General features: G+C 35.8%; 1 protein-coding gene across 9 annotated transcripts in view; it reads left to right on the top strand.

The window, feature by feature from the left end:
• The window catches only part of LOC121386860 (abnormal spindle-like microcephaly-associated protein homolog), a 158,397-nt gene that overhangs the window by 96,935 nt on the left and 40,949 nt on the right, over positions 1 to 20,513 (top strand). For all 9 annotated transcript variants that reach the window (XM_041517889.1, XM_041517885.1, XM_041517890.1 and 6 more), the window contains exons 2-4: positions 14,776 to 14,846; positions 18,505 to 18,683; positions 19,169 to 19,337. In XM_041517889.1, the coding sequence (XP_041373823.1) occupies positions 14,776 to 14,846; positions 18,505 to 18,683; positions 19,169 to 19,337 (419 nt within the window). The remainder of the gene's footprint in view (positions 1 to 14,775; positions 14,847 to 18,504; positions 18,684 to 19,168; positions 19,338 to 20,513) is intronic.

The following is a 20,513-nucleotide window of genomic DNA, read 5'->3' as shown; positions in this document are numbered from 1 at the left end:
TTAAATGCTATGTTAAGTTAAAAACAAGTGATAGATTATCAGTTAGTGTGATCAATAGTTTAAATGCTATGTTAGGTAAAAAACAAGTGATAGATTATCAGTTAGTGTGATCAATAGTTTAAATGCTATGTTAGGTAAAAAAACAAGTGATAGATTATCAGTTAGTGTGATCAATAGTTTAAATGCTATGTTAAGTTAAAAACAAGTGATAGATTATCAGTTAATGTGATCAATAGTTTAAATGCTATGTTAAGTTAAAAACAAGTGATAGATTATCAGTTAGTGTGATCAATAGTTTAAATGCTATGTTAGGTAAAAAACAAGTGATAGATTATCAGTTAGTGTGATCAATAGTTTAAATGCTATGTTAGGTTAAAAACAAGTGATAGATTATCAGTTAGTGTGATCAATAGTTTAAATGCTATGTTAGGTAAAAAACAAGTGATAGATTATCAGTTAGTGTGATCAATAGTTTAAATGCTATGTTAAGTTAAAAACAAGTGATAGATTATCAGTTAATGTGATCAATAGTTTAAATGCTATGTTAAGTTAAAAACAAGTGATAGATTATCAGTTAGTGTGATCAATAGTTTAAATGCTATGTTAGGTAAAAAACAAGTGATAGATTATCAGTTAGTGTGATCAATAGTTTAAATGCTATGTTAGGTTAAAAACAAGTGATAGATTATCAGTTAGTGTGATCAATAGTTTAAATGCTATGTTAGGTTAAAAACAAGTGATAGATTATCAGTTAGTGTGATCAATAGTTTAAATGCTATGTTAGGTAAAAAAATCATATGCCCTTTTGATTCTGCCTTGCACAGCGACTGGATGTGGAAATTGTTAATGGTTTTGTTGTTTGAAGTTGATAGCTGATCTTATGATAAGGTCACGGCATTGTGATGTCATAAGAGGCATCAAGTGTTTGACCCAAGCTGGACAAATCTGTCTTGACTTGAAGTCAGTGACTGTGTGGCTGTTTGATTTATCCTGTAATAGTATCATCTACAGTAGCAGAAAAGATGTAGAAATATGGAAATAACATGAAGTCCAGACTGACTGACTGAATGAATGAATGAATGAATGTTTAATGACACCCCAGCATGAAAAATACATCGGCTATTGGGTGTCAAACTATGGTAATGCAAACAAATAAGGTGATGATCAACATAATATAAAATATAAAAATTAAAGATTTAAATAAAAACAGTGTAAAGAACTGTGCAAAAATACAAATATCACAGATAAGATACTGAGTTTTACTCAAAATTTCAATTTGTGCTGTATTGGCCATTCTCAAAGAGAATGTTACACCCCTGCACCACGGTGAGGTTACAGAATGCGCAGGGGAGACTGATTCAAGACAGGGGTGAAATTTTTAAGAACACCTGCAAGCTAAACTGTGGCTATTCCATATTTTCATAATGCTTTAAAATACATGTCAGAGATATTAATTTTTAAGAACACCTCAGCCTATTCTAAACTATTCCATATTTTCATAATGCTCTAAAATACATCTCGGAGATCCTCCCTTACTGAAATGACTTATATTTTTCACTTATAAGTGAAGTATAAGTCATTAATACTTTTCAAGTATAAGTGACTTATAAGTAAACGATTAGGATTTTGTATGCAAATGAGGTATCACTTATACAAAGTATATGTGACATATAGGTGAAGTGTTAACCATATATATAAGTGAAGTGTAAGTCATTCGCTTATATTTAACAGAAGTATTAGATATATATGTGACTTATAAGTAAAATATAAGTGAAGTATAAGTGATTCACTGATATTTTACAAAAATGCTGTTTAAGTGAAATATAAGTGAAGTATAAGTGATTCACTGATATTTACAAACATTGCTGTATAAGTGAAGTATAAGTGATTCACTGATATTTAACAGAAACTGCTGTATAAGAGAAATAGAAGTGAAGTATAAGTGATTCACTGATATTTACAAACATTGCTGTATAAGTGAAGTATAAGTGATTCACTGATATTTAAAAAAAAGAAGACTATAAGTGAAATATTAGTGATTCACTGATATTTCACAGAAACTGCTGTATAGGTGAAGTATAAGTGATTCACTGATATTTTACAAAAACGCTGTATAAGTGAAGTATAAGTGAAATATAAGTGAATATCAAAGGCTGTGGTATGTTCTGTCCTGATCATATAAAAGATGACTTGCTGCTTTTGAAACATGTAGAGAGCTTCCTCTGAATACTATGGGTCAGAATTAATTATCAATTTAATTTTTTACATCCAGTAGTCAGTGATGAACTAATCTTTAAACAAATGAAAATATAGGCAGCAATCTGTCCTTGGAGGCCACATTTCAATATTCTCGGGCAATTGCTGTATTGATGCCACCGCTTACACACCCTATCTGTAAACTAGCTGTCCACAAAACATAAAAATTGAAGCACAATAGTCTTAACAAACAAAGTGATGTTTCATTCTTCCCAGTGTGACCCACTAATATATCTGAACAGTATATGCAAACAAATATTTTATAAATAATATATATATTTATTTCCAACTGTTAGATTGGATTATCTCACATCCATTTTCCTCAGTTATGTCCTGTTCAGTGTCATCTTGATATATGTCATTCAACATTCAGTTGGGATTCTGAAAAACAAATGTAGTCTGGATAGATCTGCTATGTAATTAGCTATTGTTTATTATTAATGTAAACATTTAGTTCTTTCTGTTAGTTTTAAAAAGACTACCCTAGAGAATCATAGTGTACCAAGTTTCAGGTGTGGGGAATCAAAATTTCAAGAGAAAACAAACTAATTTTTAGTTAAATTTTCAAGTTTACTTTTTTACCTGGTATCAAGCAAATCTCAAGGATAAAACACACTTTGAAATATTCAATGTTGACCTTTAATTTTAATTATGAAGAAATCAAAAAATAAAATACATGATATATATTTGAATCTAAAGAATCTGTACCAATTTTCAGGCCTACAAAATATAAACTATTACAAAAAGATAAAGGGTGTTGGATTGGGAGGGAAATAATGAAAAAAACCAAAACAACAACATACATTTGTCTACATGTATTAGTTTGTACATGTCAACTACATGTAGAGGCACTGATTTTCCGTTTCAGATTTTTCCCTTTTCCCGTTTCATAATGTTACAAATTCCGGTTTTTTTCCGTTTCAGTATTAAACAAATTCTGTGTTTGTTTCACACACACACACACCGCAATTAATTGCTGGTATAAAATAAATAAATATGCAATGAGGCAAAACATGTCAGTAGTTTGTATTTATTTTTGGTTTAAATACATTTTCGGTTTTCTTTACGATATGATCGGGAAAATAATTACAAACGATCACACTATAAACCACTTCCCTTGTATAATTTATTTTGAACAAAGCCTGGCATACAATATGCAATTATGGCATTCCTTTGTGAGATCGGAAATATGGCAATGCTGCAAATGTTAAAAATTAATAAGCAAACATAACATAATATATCTTTCACTTGAGTAAATATCGGACAATTTTAGCTCACAATATTCGGTTTTTCCCGTTAAATCGTCGGGAATAAGCGAAGAAAACACGACTGGTAAAACGTCTAGATACTCTAGACGTTTTACCAGTCGTGTTTTCGTGTTTCGTGTTTACAAAATAAATGTCCATTTCATCCTCATGCAAACCAATCCATCCCCAAAGGTATGTCAATATCCTATCCAAGAATTTTCCTGTGTCAGTTTAAGAGTTTTATAGTTTTTTTCAAAAGAGAAGACAAGCGTTTTGAAAAGAAATTAACTGGCATGGGGCGAAAAGGATTGATACCACACCCCAGTTAAAGTAATATGAAACAATTTTTATAATATCAATACAAAATGCAATCAAAGATGTGTTGTAAATATTTGGGGGCATCCATACCGACAGTTGGGGGTGAAGTGAACAGAGGAGTAAACAGGTAACACAAAATATAATGGTATAAATATTTTAATTTTATATATATTCTCAGCAAACAATAAGTATGCATCGATTGGCAATTGTTGCACGAATTAGTATGTATGCGGGGGGGGGGCACAATCTGTTATAGTAATATCAATTCATTTTAATTTGGTTTTTGTGCCTATTTTCACACAATCTGGTAAAAAAAAAAAAAAAAAGTGGTGGTGGGTGGGTGTGAGACGTACAGCATGAATACAGCATGGCTAGCTGGAACAACAGCACTGACAGCAACTGCCATATGTATGTGTGTGTCTGTATTATTATAATAACAACAAATTAACAATAATTAAGATTTTTTTAAAAACAATTTATATTGACTTTATTTTTTTTAAATTATTTATTTTATTATTTAATTGAAATTATAATTATATTATTATTTAACAGCAATATATATATATATATATATATATGTATGTATGAGATGTGAGTGGTAGCCTACCCTGTAATATTTAGTTTTTAGCCCCCCACCCCCTAAAATAAATCCATACTGTGATCGATTTAAAAACATTGTCATGGGGATCACCTCACCCCCCCCCCCCCCCCCCCCCATCAGCTACTTTTTACAGATCTTTATTATGAGAGGTGTGTCGGGATGAGGGAGTCTATTGAAAGCGAGGAGGTAGTATGGGATAATTACAAGATGATCCTGTTTTAATCATATATAACCATATGTATCAATTAGGAGGTAGTATGGGATATATCCCATACTACCTCCTCGCTTTCAATAGACTCCCCCACCCCGACTTTTTTTTTTTTTTTTTTTTTTTTTTTTTAAATTATCATAAATACTATCTAAATCTACTAAATGTATGTTTGGTTGTTTAGCCACTGTTCTCAATGAATTCGATAAATCCTGTGAGAAGTTATGAATTTTTAAAAAATAACCATGAAAATGTTTTGGACTTAGTTTTTTCCCCGTTCATTTGGAACACATCATTTCCTTTGAAAAAGGACTATCTCCAAACTAATATTTCACTTATATTTCACTTGTAGAAACAAAAAACCAAAAATCTAATTCCAGTTCACTTATACCACTGATAAACCACTTATAGGTGAAATATATGTGGAGTATCAGTGAAGTATCAATTAACAATTTTTTTCACTTATACTTATACACACTGATACTTCACTTATACCAATATATAGGTAACTTATAAGTGGCGTATAAGTAAAGTATATTCCACTTATAAGTTTGTATAGGTTATTTCCATAAGGGCTAATTTTTAAGAACACCTCAGCACATTCTAAACTGTGGTTATTCCATATTTAAATAATGCTCTAAAATACATGTCAGAGATCCTAATGTTTCACACACTAGCTGTCCTAAAACCCTCCCATCACCCCATGCTGTCTTATTTCATGCAGGTCATTTTTTTATTTTAGCAGGACATATTTATATTCTTTTGGCCTGCTTTAAAAAATCAAAAAAAAACAAAACAAAAACAAAAACAAAACACAACCTTGCAGGCGATATTTTACTTCGTATTTTGAGCCCTGGAGTCTGAACCCAATACCTACTAGCTACCAGCGTGATATACTGACGCTGGTAGAACTGATGGCAGGTAATTTGTCTCATTGTTATTTCAGTCCTCATCAAACTGCCACATCTTTCATCATGGTTTACATAAAATTTTATTTCGGGTGATGGTGGGTAATGAAGAAAAATGGTATCTTTCCTTTCTTCCTTCCCTCCCCTCCCTCCCCTCCCTCCACCATGAACAATTCTGGAACAGCCCTAACGATATTCTGAGGGGCAATATAGCACATCCAACACAAACAGCCTGTGTATCTGGCACCAGTTCTATTTAATCAAGCCATATTATGTTGACTGGTGGTCATGTAATGTATTTCCAGACTTCCAGATACAGGTATGTTTCGAAACAGAATTCAACTGAAGTGTGTTTTCACAGAACTCCAGTGCATGAGATATCTTTTTGACAAAACACTGTTTTATGTTTGAAACAGCTATAATTTCATATATTATAAACTGGTATATACCAACCATATTTATGGGGATTTAATCCAACTTTGGATATAACTACTGTATGTATGAGTAGCCCACCATAGTATGTTAGATATTAATTTTCCCCATCAGTTTAGTGTTGCTTTTGTATTTAATATTTTATATCAAACATATCAAACATTTTGTCCTGGACATGCATTTTGTCTGTCTGTCTGTCTGTCTGTCCAGGACACTAGCTACACATTTTAGTGGTTTATCTTGGCAATAAGGGGCAGTATTTAGCTCAGTCGGTTGAGTGCTCGCTTGAGGTGCTTGTGTCACCTCGGTGGATCCATTCACCAGACTGGGTTTTTTCTTGTTCCAACCAGTGCACCACAACTGGTCAAAGGCCGTGGTATGTATTTTCTGTCTGGGAAGGTGCATATAAAAGATCCTTTGTTGCATTAGAACAAATGTAGCGGGTTTCCTCTGATGTTTACCTGTCAGAATTACCAAATGTTTGACATCCAATAGCCGATACTTAATCAATATGCTCTAGTTGTGTTGTTAAACAAACAAAAAAAACAAACTTTATCTTGGCAACAATGGAAAATGTTTTGCATTTAGCTTCAGTGTTAAGTTTTCACATTCATAAACTATAAGTCCTAGATCAATGGAATTGGGTTTATAGTTTCATCTACAAATGCTTATCTCAATGCATATTTTAAAATGTTTTTATTATTAACTAAATTAATCCTGAATGTTCCATCACAAATTATTTCTTTATCATTGAATCAATTTATGGTAGATTTTCCTATAAACCCTATTCATTTCTTTTTCAATGACCAAAAGACATATGTGGTTGTAATTTTTGTATGCATATATAATTCGGTGTATAATCCTTACATTTCAAAACAAAAATCAATAAATATTTTTGTCAGGAAGCATCTTTGATAGAACCCTTTTAACTTAAAAAAGAAAGAAAAAAAAGAAAGAAAAAGGCTTTTCATAATGGTATACAGCAAAAGCTGGTTTAGCTAGCTAACTGCCTCAGTGTATATATACCACGTCAGTGTTGTCTTGAGTGAAACAGGTCTGTTTGATGCTTTTGGAAATTAATGTGTCTTTATTGACTGAGATATTGAAGTAATCCTTATGACGTCCGATGTATGGGGCCAACCAGTAATTATAGTTTGAGTTGAGATAATAGCTTTACGCCTCGGTGTGTCGTGAAGGCTGAACGTACAAAATCAATTAGATATCTGTGGCTGGACATGGTAAGCTTGAATTGAGCAGCAAATTGCCGTCGTTTTCTTGAGGTTAAACAGTAAGTGATTCGCTTTAATTGATGTGTCTATGTTTCATATTCAGCTTCCATTACCATTCCCAAAAGAACTCTAGATGGTACAGTGATATGTTGACAAAGAACTCTAGATAGTATGGTGATACATGGACAGAGAGCTTACTGTTTCCATTAGAGGATCATGCAGTGTTTGTTTTTTTCACCCATTCCAACCACTGGGCTTATATAGGCTTTTTTAAAGGTTTTTCTTTCACTGTAAAATTTTTCCAACTATAACAGTTAATTTTTGTTTTGTTTGATGACACCACTAGAGCACATTGATTTATTAATCATCGGCTATATGATGTCAAACATTAAACATTTTGGTAATTTTTATATATAGTCTTAGAGAGGAAACCCGCTTAATTTTTTCATTTGCGGCAAGACAGGATAGCACATACCATGGTCTTTGATATATCACTCATGGTGCACTGGATGGAATGGGGATCGATCCCAGATCACCCACACATCAAGCGAATGCTTTACCACTAGGCTACATCCTGGCCACCCATTGTAAACTCTGTACAAATATGAAGTAGAGTATGCTCCTTTAAGATCGACCAATTCAGCCAGTTAATGTAGTATGTATACCGACCGGAAACGTGTGTCCTGTAAATAGCAAGTTTTATTCATTGTTAGTGGCCATCTCATGATGTATTGATTTGCCGTCACGCCAGTACCCTGTAGAATTAAAACCGCAGAGCTTCATTGGCTGCGGGCGAAATCGTCTCATTAAATGAAAGATACCAATACTTAGCTGGCTTTTTGTTACCGAAGACCGATAGCCTAGGAGATTGGCATTGTTTAAAAAACCAGCTGATCCAGTGTTTAGCCCGTATTTACACAGTGAACTTTAATCTGTCTTGGCAGCACTGACACTTTGAAGGGTGTAATCCATATTATGGCTAACAGCTCTAACACTTCAGTCGTGTATTCCACACGGATATATACAGTGGTAAGGCACTTGACTGATGTACAGTTGGTCTAGGATGCATCCCCATTGGTGGGCCCATTGGGCTTTTTGTGTGTTCCAACCAGTGTTCCACAACTGGTATAACAATTAAAAGCCATGGTATGTTCTGTCCTGAATGTAGGATGGTGTATATAAAAGATCTCTTGCTGCTAATCAAAAAGAGTACTGTAGCCCATGGAGTGGGAGCAGCGGGTTTCCTCTAATTATCTTTGTGGTCATTAACCATATGTCCAATGCAATACAACCATAATTAATGTAAAATGTGTTGAGTAAATCATTAAATGAAACATTTCTTCTTCTTTTTTTCTCTCTTTTTTCTTTCTTCTTGTTTTCTCTCTGTCTCTCTTTTCCCAGACAGATATGGCTTGATATGACCTTATTTATGAATGCTGATTTGTCTTTTAATACTTACATTTGGCCCATTTTCTGATTGTTTTTTTCCCACCATTCAAACCAATGTAACGTGACTGGTATATAAAAAGCTATGGTAAGTGTTATCCTGTCTGTGGAAAAGTGCATATAGAAGATCCCTTGCTACTAATGGGAAAATGTGGCGGGTTTCCTCTAAGATTATATATGTCAGAATTATTTGACATCTAACAGCCGATGATTAATAAATCAATGTGCTCTAGTGGTGTCATTAAACAAAACAAACGTTTAACTTTGTCAGCCAAAGTGGTTGGCAACCATTGATATATCCATTTTCTTTCCAACTGGACAGTCAGGATTTTTGCCTTCTGTCTTCTTGTCGTCGTCAGTCAGTATGGTTGACAGTGTGGTGTCTGTGTGTGCAGACTCTAGCCCTCTACACAGCTCAGTATGGACATGAAAGAAGTGGGTTCCACAATAAGCTGATGATCAAGTTCCATGAATGAATTATGTTCTGTTTGCTGAGTAATAGTGTCAATTTGAATAACGCTTCCAGCACAGTTGATTCTCAGTTCGGTAAACACTGGCCGCTCCACTACTATTACCAACAGAGGAAAGACGATTACCAACAGAGGAGAGACGATTACCAACAGTGGAGAGACATGTTTGTTTGACGAGCCGCCAGCTCCATTTGCTATTTAGCTGTCTAACGTAATAATTGCAACACATGGTTTTGTATACAGAAAGTGGATTCAAGGAAATTAAAAAATGCAATTTTGTCTCCAAACTCAATGGGTGATGATGATGATGGTGATGGTGGTAATTTGTGATGCAGATGGTGGTAGTGCAGATGGTGGTAGTGCAAATGGTGGGGGTACTGATGATGATGATTATGATTAGTATTGTATAAGTATGGTTTTATAAGTATTGTTAAATCCATGAATGAATGAATGAATGAATGTTTAACGACACCTTAATACAAAGAATACATTGGCTATTGTATGGGTATCAAACAAAGATATATGTAAGTAGATATAAAAATTCACAAGTTACATTAAAACACAGTGTTATGGTATATTATTTATACTTACATTTACCTACATTGTTCAGGAAGAATGTAGTCCAAATTTGTAAATACAAAATTATTCATATTTTGTTGGGGATGTTTGGTTGGGGAGGGTTGTAGGTATAGTACAAAATTTACATTCAGTCCCCTCTTCTTTCATATGTGCTTATAGTTTAACACCCAATAGCTGATTTCTTTTGTTGTGCTGAGGTGTCGTTAAACATTCATTTAAGGATTGTCTGCTATTTCTTTTACATTCATCGGGGTATGAACCAAAAAATCATCTACAAACTGTGTGAATCAGTGAAGCCATTCTCACATAAGTTTGCAGATGATTTTTTTTTTCATACCCAGATGAACGTAAAAGAAATAACAGACAATACTTATTAATAAATTTGAATCATACTTGCTAATAATAACACTAAAAGCTCATACTTCGTTTTGAATTATTTGTAAACAACAGCGCTCAATAAGACAACATACCCACATAAAATTACATCATCAGATATGACATTCCCTGACGACATAATTTTTTTCATTCATCTAGAATTGAACAAACTCCCATTGCTACGTCTGGACCGATGGTATGACATTATATTGTAATTAATATAATGGAAATTTAATTATATGATGATAATAGCTGTGATGATGTTGATGTGATGATGATGTGATGAAGATGATGATTATGTGGTGATGATGATGATTATTGTGATGATGATATGATGATGATGACGTGATGATGATATAATGATAATGATGTGATGATGATGATGATGGCACTGAGATGTACAAGTGTATGCTTGAAATGATCAAAATAAGCCATTAGCTTCACATGACTTTTAACTCAAAAAGTTCACTTCAAACATATTCCTTTGTGTTCTCTCTAAAACCTGCATATGCTAAGAATCTGTGTTTTCCAAAGTAGAAATGGATGTATTGGGCACACTTCATTTGAATTTGGATCTCGAGAACGTGTCATAATTTATATGTGTGTAGACGACCTGACATGTTAACTGGCAATCGACATGGCTTGCCGTTCGTTTGAACATGGCGAAACCGACACCAATTTAATTAGCGGTGCAATGTACAATCCATGCGCTGGCATTGACTTTTGTCCGACTGGCGGAAACGATCCTTTCTGTATGATCAGGCAACACGTCTGCCTGGCCTGAGATTCAGACGAAACATGCCGTCTGCTCAAGCAGACTCATGTATTCGTACGCAGGACTTAGTAAATAGATCCCTCAGTTAGTAGATTTTGCAGTAAGTGGATCCCACAGTTTATCAGGATAATGTTTATAGATAACTGTAAAGAGTCATAATAGCATTTGGCAGGGTTTGGGGTGAAGGGCTATAGCCCAGTGGTTAGAATGACATCCTGGTCATAAGATTTAATACTTGCACCCCCGTCCTAGCACCCCACCCCCACACCCAGTTTGTAGATTTTGCTGTAAGTGGATTCTTCAGTTTATCATGATAATGATATAGACAACTGTAGGGTGTATACTACCAAATCACATCCCATAGACGACAATAGTAACATATGTGGCTAAAACTCCTACCTGCAACGTATCAACTGACATTAACGCCACGGATATAAATACTACCACCCCTTACACTTAAAGTGAATCAGAAAAAAATGGGGGTCAAGCTGCTCGTTTCTGAGATAACGGGTAGCGTCTATGACTACCCTAGTTTCGCACAAAATTCGAGTACTTTTTTTTACAGGTACCCCATACATGTTTCAAGCACAAGGCTACTTGACACATTGGTACTAGATGAAATAAAATTGCACATTTTTTTTACCCAGATGAAACTATTATTTTTTACAACCAACACACTCACATTTATAACCAATCACAGGGATTGTGGTATTCACTTCTTTATCAAAAGTTGGGTGCACCTCGAACTTTGACCCAGCCAGAAGTTATTTGGTTTAGTACTACCTGTAGAGCATTTAGCATTTGGCAGGGTTTGGGTTGAAGGTTTACCTCAGTGGTTAGAATAATATCTCGTCAACTATTTCTCATTCCTGCTAAAGCTCTGTGGCATGTGTGCATCAAGAAGTTTGTTTTGTTTAACGACACCACTGGGCACATTGATTAATTAATCATTTGGTAATTGTGACTCCTAGTCATCAGAAGAAACTCACTACATTTTTCCTAATGCAGCACGGCGTCTTTTATATGCACTTTCCCACAGACAGGAAAGCACATATCACGGCCTTTGTCCAGTTTTGGTGCACTGGTTGGAATGAGAAATAAACCCAGTCAGCTGAATGGATCAACCGAGATAGTTCAATCCTGCGACGCAAGCACCTCAAGCGAGCACTCACCTGACTGAGCTAAATCCCGCCCCTCGTGTGCATCAAGTGCTGTGGTATATGTGGCCCTTTCGGTTTGAAAGTGCAGATATAAAAAATCCTTTGTTGCTAAAAATCAGAATGCATGGAAAATGGCTGTAATTCATGAGAAATAAAGCTAATATTTGTTCAACGACACCTCACTCAGCACATTTTAAACTATGTCTGTTTGGTGTCTTACAATATTTTGACATTAGGTTCAGAGAGAAAAAGAGAGGAAACTGACTGTCGCCACATAGGCTAGTGCGTTATAAGGGATCTTTTGTATTCACTTTCCCACAGACAGGACATCAAAGTGATCACTCTTGTGAGTCATCACACATCATGGAAGCATAAACATGTCAAAACATCATTTGCACTCTCCTATCCTTACGTAGGGGCGGGATGTAGCCCAGTGGTAAAGGAAGGAAGGAAATGTTTTATTTAAGAACGCACTCAACACATTTTATTTATGATTATATGGCATCAGAACCAGCAACTGATGTACAGTCAGTCTAGGATAGATTGGGATTGGCAGGTCCATTGGGCTACTTCTTATTCCCGCCAATGCGCCACAACTGGTATATCAAAGGCCATGGTATGTGCTATCCTGTCTGTGGGATGTTGCATATAAAAGATCCCTTTCTACTAATGGAAAAATGTAGCAACTGTATGTCAAAATTAATAAATCAATGTGCTCTAGTGGTGTCAGTAAACAAAACAAACTGTGGTGGGGGGGTGGGATAGGTAATTGGATGCATCATCCTTGGAAATGTCAGTCGTAACAGAGATTTATATCTGATCAGTTACGACCTTGTCCAAAGTTCCTTTGTACTTTGAAGAAATACAAATGTTGAGTCGTAGTATAATATTAAATATTTGTAGCTAAATTAACAGCTACTGACCAAACAATTCTTGTTTACCTAAGTTTCAACTATACTAAAGAATTTCATTTCTTCCTGTACTAACTTTCATAAAAAAAATCTACCAAACATAATAACAGATAAAAAAATAAATTGCTTATATGTAGTGTCTGAACTCATGAAGTTGTCTGTTTTTTCTGCGTGGCATCTGGAGATTTTCAAAATGGTTTGATTGATATTTTATTGATGTGGTTCCCCCACTACAGTACATGCATCTGGCGTGTTGAAGCTCAAGATCCAAATGCTTGAAAAGAGATGGTATTCGGTAATGGCCTGGATGATTACCGTCAAGTGCTGATTAGCTTTGTAAACTGGAGCAAATATTTGAGTTTATTCACGTTATTTATAATGGAAATGTGTCTCAACGCAACCTGGAATCAATAAATTCTGCAGATAATTTGGTCATTTTAAAACTTCTTTTTTTTATGTGTGGTGTAGCAGTTCTTGTGTTTGAATGAAATACTGTCACTCACAGTATATACTGAATTTTTATTATTATTATTATATTTTTTTTAGTGACAAAGTTTTCAGTATATTTTATACTTCTGCATTCCTACAACATTAAAGACCAAGGAAAGGATTATGTGTTTAAGGACTCTACGTACAGCACATTCTAAATTAGGACTATTTGATATTTAAGATGAACTTATTTAGACATTTAGTAGAGGGAGGGAGAGAGAGAGGAGAGAGGAGAGAGAGAGAGGAGAGAGAGAGAGATGGTGAGGAGGAGAGGGAGAGACAGACAGACAGAGACAGATATAGAAAGACCGAAACAGAGAGACACACAGAAAGAGAGACTGAGAGAGAGACAGAGATTAGATATTTAGGAGAGAGAAAGAGAGAGACACACACAGAAAGAGAGACTGAGAGAGAGATTAGATATTTAGTAGAGAGAGAGAGAGAGGGGGTGAGGAGGAGAGGGAGGGAGAGACAGACAGATAGAGAGACAGAGAGACACACAGAAAGAGAGACTGAGAGAGAGACAGAGATAGATTAGATATTTAGTAGAGAGAGAGAGAGAGAGAGAGAGAGAAGGGGGGGGGGGGGGAGACCCACTGCTGCCACATAGGTTATTCCTACTGATAAAGAACAAAGGATTCTGTTATATGCACTGCCCCATAGACCAGGCAGTACAATGGGACACGGTTTGGCACAGAAGAACCCCCAAGTTTGTTTGTAAGGTGTTCTATCCCAGACTAGATCATATCAGCTCTTCTTCCTGTGACATGTCATTTTTCAATTTCTTGTACTTCTTGTTTACAATCTAGATCTCATTCAAATGCACTGTTTGTGAAATAGACAGTGTCTGGCGGGTCACTGTTGTGGAACAAGTTTGCCAAATTTGCATGTAAGAGATGACATACATGTTTATTACAGGAAGAAACATTGAAAAATACAGTTCTGAGGTTGCCATGTCCATCTTATTGCCAAACTGCTCAGGAAAATACTTTAATCGTTAATTGTTTGTTCCCATCCCAATTAATGTCCTATGACTGGTATATGACAGGCCATGGTATGTGCTATCCTGTCTGTGTGAAAGTACATTTGTATATAAAAGATCCTTTGCTGCTAATAAACAAAACATAGTGGATGTTCTCTGAAGAATTTGTCAAAATTACCAAATGTTTGACATCCAATAGCTGATGATTATTTAATCAACATGCTCTAGCAGTATCATTGAACCAAACCAACTTTAAGCAGCAATTTTTGACAGTCCTTTGTGTAGTTGTTTTATACATAAAAATGTATTTGTACTTGTATTCCTTTCAAAAGTCAAAAAGCAATCTTATGATAGTTAATTATTTGACGTGTTTTCTTTTTGTGTTTCAGAAACAGGACACGATCCTGCCGTCCATGGGTCAAAGCTTCAGGACCGGTTCTACAACAACGATTCTTTCACTGTGAGTTGTCAGTCCTACCTAGCAGTATAGATTGGCTGTTCTACCATTGTCTAACAGTATAGATAGACACTTCTACCATTGTCTAACCATATAGATTTACACTTATACCATTGTTTAACAGTAAAGATTGGCTGTTCTACCATTGTCTAACAGTATAGATTGACACTTCTACCATTGTCTAACAGTATAGATAGACACTTCTGCCATTGTCTAACAGTATAGATAGACACTTCTGCCATTGCCTAACAGTATAGACAACACTTCTGCCATTGTCTAACAGTATAGATTGACACTTGTACCATTGTCTAACAGTATAGACTGACACTTGTGCCATTGTCTAACAGTACAGATTGACACTTGTACCATTGCCTAACAGTATAGACTGACACTTGTGCCATTGTCTAACAGTACAGATTGACACTTGTACCATTGCCTAACAGTATAGACTGACACTTGTGCCATTGTCTAACAGTACAGATTGACACTTGTACCATTGCCTAACAGTATAGACTGACACTTGTACCATTGTCTAACAGTACAGATTGACACTTGTACCATTGCCTAACAGTATAGACTGACACTTGTACCATTGTCTAACAGTACAGATTGACACTTGTACCATTGTCTAACAGTATAGACTGACACTTGTACCATTGCCTATCAGTATAGATTTACACTTGTACCATTGTCTAACAATATAGACTAACACTTCTACCATTGTCTAACAGTATAGATTGACACTTCTACCATTGCCTAACAGTATAGATATGCACTTCTACCATTGTCTAACAATATAGATTGACACTTCTACCATTGTCTAACAGTATAGATAGACACTTCTATGATTGTCTAACAGTATAGATTGACACTTGTACCATTGCCTAACAGTATAGACTGACACTTGTACCATTGTCTAACAGTATAGATTGACACTTGTACCATTGTCTAACAGTATAGACTGACACTTGTACCATTGTCTAACAATATAGATTGACACTTCTACCATTGTCTAACAGTATAGATAGACACTTGTACCATTGTCTAACAGTATAGACTGACACTTGTACCATTGTCTAACAGTATAGACTGACACTTCTACCATTGTCTAACAGTATAGATAGACACTTCTACCATTGCCTAACAGTATAGATATGCACTTCTACCATTGTCTAACAATATAGATTGACACTTCTACCATTGTCTAACAGTATAGATAGACACTTGTACCATTGTCTAACAGTGTAGACTGACACTTGTACCATTGTCTAACAGTATAGACTGACACTTCTACCATTGTCTAACAGTATAGATAGACACTTCTACCATTGCCTAACAGTATAGATATGCACTTCTACCATTGTCTAACAATATAGATTGACACTTCTACCATTGTCTAACAGTATAGACTGACACTTCTACCATTGCCTAACAGTATAGACTGACACTTCTACCATTGCCTAACAGTATAGACTGACACTTGTGCCATTGTCTAACAGTATAGATTGACACTTGTACGATTGCCTAACAGTATAGACTGACACTTCTACCATTGGCTAACAGTATAGACTGACACTTGTGCCATTGTCTAACAGTATAGATTGACACTTGTACCATTGTCTAACAGTATAGACTGACACTTGTACCATTGCCTATCAGTATAGATTGACACTTATACCATTGTCTAACAGTATTGCCTAACAGTATAGACTGACACTTCTACCATTGTCTAACAGTATAGATGGACACTTCTACCATTGTCTAACAGTATAGATTGACACTTCTACCGTTGTCTAACAGTATAGACTGACACTTGTACCATTGTCTAACAGTATAGATTGACACTTGTACCATTGTCTAACAGTATAGATTGATAATTCTACCATTGTCTAATAGTACAATTTGACACTTCTGCCATATTGTCTAACATTACAATTTGACACTTCTACCCTTGTCTAACATTACAATTTGACACTTCTACCATTGTCTAACATTATAATTTGACACTTCTACCATTGTCTAACATTACAATTTGACACTTCTACCATTGTCTAACATTACAATTTGACATTTCTACCATTGTCTAACATTACAACTTGACACTTCTACCATATTGTATAACATTACAATTTGACACTTCTACCATATTGTCTAACATTACAACTTGACACTTCTACCTTTGTCTAACATTACAACTTGACATTTCTGCCATTGTCTATTGTTACAACTTGACACTTCTACCTTTGTCTAACATTACAATTTGACACTTCTACCATATTGTATAACATTACAATTTGACACTTCTACCATATTGTCTAACATTACAACTTGACACTTCTACCTTTGTCTAACATTACAACTTGACACTTCTACCATATTGTCTAACATTACAACTTGACACTTCTACCTTTGTCTAACATTACAATTTGGCACTTCTACCTTTGTCTAACATTACAACTAGACATTTCTCCTTTTGTCTAACATTACAACTTGACACTTCTACCTTTGTCTAACATTACAATTTGGCACTTCTGCCTTTGTCTAACTTGTTGTAAATGTCACATAACAAGGATGTAACTTGTTGTAAATGTCACATAACAAGGGTGTTACAATTATCAAATGTTTGACAAGCAGTATCTGATATTTAATTAAACAATGCACTCTAGTAGTGCCAGTAAACAAAAGAAATATTCTGATGAAACAATGCCCTCTGGTGTCTTTAAAGAGAGACTATATTCCTGTTGTTTCTTATGGAGACTTACAAAACAGTCGCAGTGTGAAATGTCATCCATAGCCAGTGGGATATTGACCCAGTACACAATGTATATGCGGTGTTCTTGTTCGAGGCACAGCCATTGGCAGTTTTTACTCACTGATTAGACAGTGCCCATGGATTAAATGATGTCCTGGGGTAACAGAACTGCATGACTGCTGACAAACAAAACGTTCAAGTTTGTTTTCTTTTATATGGCACCATTAAACAACATTGATTTCTTAATCATCTACTATTAGATGACTAACAAATGATAATTCATCGGCTTTTGAATGTGAAAAGCTTCATCATTTTTGACAGAAAGTCTTAGAGGCTGAGGTTATTTGGCTGATTATTTCATTTCAACTTATTTTCTTGCTTATATCTAATTAAGGTTCAAGCACACTGTCCTGGACACACACCTCAGCTATCTGGGCTGTCTGTCCAGGACAGTAGGTTAGTTGTTAGTGAGAGAGAAGAGGGTGTAGTGGTCCAATTGAGTCCTTAAGAACTCGCTCTGGGTGGGAGCCGGTGCACAACGACTGGTATATGTAAGGCCATGGTATGTGCTATCCTGTCTATGGGATGATGCATATAAAAGTTCCCTTGCTACTAATGGAAAAATGTAGCGGGTTTCCTCTCTAAGACTATATGACAAAATTGCCATATATTTGACATCCAATAGCCGATGAGTAATAAATCAATGTGCTCTAAACAAAACAAACTGTTTTTTTCTGTGTTTTTTGTTCAGTCAGTATTTTAATGTGTAATGTGTATAATGTGGAAAGATGTAGCGGGTTTCCTCTCTAAGACTATATGTCAAAATTACCAAATATTTGACATCCAACAGCCGATGATTAATAAATGAAACAAACTTTTAACTGATCCTTCCTTTCCTCTATTTCTCAGTCCACGTCCTACCAAACAGGCGACCCTGTGAAGCAGGAGGCGGCCACGAAGATCCAGACTCAGTACCGACAACATGCGGCCACCAAGGAGGTGGAGGCCATGCGCGAGGAGGAGGCCGCGCTCAAAATACAGGCTGGGGTCAGAGGTTACATGGACCGGCAGAAAGTACTACAGATGAAGTAAGATCTCTGTCTGTTTCTCTCTCTCTCTCACTCTCTGTCTGTTTCTCTCTCTCTCTCTCACTCTCTCTCTCTCTCTCTCTCTCTCTCTCTCTCTCTCTCTCTCTCTCTCTCTCTCTCTCTCTCTCTCTCTCTCTCTCTCTCTCTCTCTCTCTCAATATAGCAAGTTCAAAGGTTACATGTATCTGCAGGAAGTTCCTTGTATGAAGTAAGTTGTTTCTCTCCTCTTTTTCTTACTCTCCTCTTTTTCTTTCTCTTCTCTGTCTGTCTCCCACTGGGTTTTTCTGTGTCCTTGTCTCTCTTATTTCTTTCTCTGTTTGTCTTTCTTTCTCTATCTCTATCTCTCTCTCTCAAACTTTCAAATGCATAATGTACTATGCCGTAAGTATATGTAGGTATTATCGAATTAGGAAACCCAATGTTTTGATCTGTCAGTCCTGGTATTATGAACTATAATTAATTAACATAATTTATTCCTGAAACAGAGATCCAGAAGAATATGCCAGACGTCAGAGTGATCTCCACAGCAGAAAGAAGCAGCAGAGTCCCGAGGTTGACATTGACCTCAACGACCCGGAGGTCGAGAATGCAGCAGTGAAAATCCAAGCCGGGTTCAAAGGTTACAAGGCCAGAAAAGAGATGCATGAGAAACAGGTCAGTAATAAAGGTCAAGGTCACACTTGACAAGTGCTGTCTGGTCTATATTTGTGCATGCAGGAAAATCTGGAACTTTGTTGATAAAAGTTCTTCTATGAAACTAAATGACTCAACTCTTCTTCTTTTTCTCAAGTGAATGGGTTGGGAATGTATTGTAAGGGTGGTTGGGGTGATTTGAGGGATTGGAGTTCAAATCCCTCTAAATATTGCATGGTTGCATAATAATAATAATAGTAATAATGGGTCTAGGTATTCTTTTCTTCTTTATGTGGGAGAGGATCACAATGTTTATTTTATTTATTCTGATATACAACTCTGTTTTTTATTTTGATGATGAGCATGGGGAAAATTACTGGACTGCATGAAGGGGATGATCTGTACATTTCTTTGCTAACACCCTGGAAAACGTGAGATACATTATGTAAGGTCTCAGTTTCCTAGGATGGACCTTGTGTCCACAAGGACAGGTTTTCCTGCATGTTGTTTGGTCTTAACTCTTGAAGGGCACATACCTACTTTTTGTTCTGACTTTTCCTTAAAAACAGTACATCGATTATAAGCTAGGTCTGTGCCCTTCGTCTAGTGTGTGCTTTCACTTAGAGTGTTGTTAAATTCGTATTTGGTTTGTCATTGAATGTATCTGAACACAGAATAACGTGTTTTTGACTATTTTTTATTGATCCAATGCAATTCAGAAATTAACACATTTGTGGGAGAGGCAGTGCATTAAAAACAAATACCCACCTTTTAAGGCGCAGACCCTAGTTTCAGCCCATAAAACTGGACACTAAGTTTAGTTAATCTACAAACCTGCAACACACATTTGGATATGGTTATAACAGAGAGAAGCTAAAGTTTGTGATGTTTAAAACAGGGAAATACCATCAAAAATAACTAGAGCTGGTCTCATTAAACATTACTTCTTAGATGAACGTGCGTTTTTAAAAACTAGGGTATGTAGCTTTAATGGAATAAATTTAGATATATTGCAGTCATGTGTAACATATATTTCAAGGTAATACTTACCAATCATGAAAGTTAAAATGAATATGGAGCATGTTCTTGTGGAGTAGCTCCCCACTCACAGCTCCCCACTCACAGCTCCCCACTCACAGCTCCCCACTCACAGCTCCCCACTCACAGCTCCCCACTCACAGCTCCCCCACTCCAGCT

Source organism: Gigantopelta aegis, chromosome 12 (assembly GCF_016097555.1).
Source record: "Gigantopelta aegis isolate Gae_Host chromosome 12, Gae_host_genome, whole genome shotgun sequence".
In the NCBI taxonomy this organism is placed as follows: Eukaryota; Metazoa; Mollusca; class Gastropoda; order Neomphalida; family Peltospiridae; genus Gigantopelta; species Gigantopelta aegis.
Note: the sequence above shows the minus strand (reverse complement) of the source record. Positions and strands in the feature narration are given on the sequence as shown.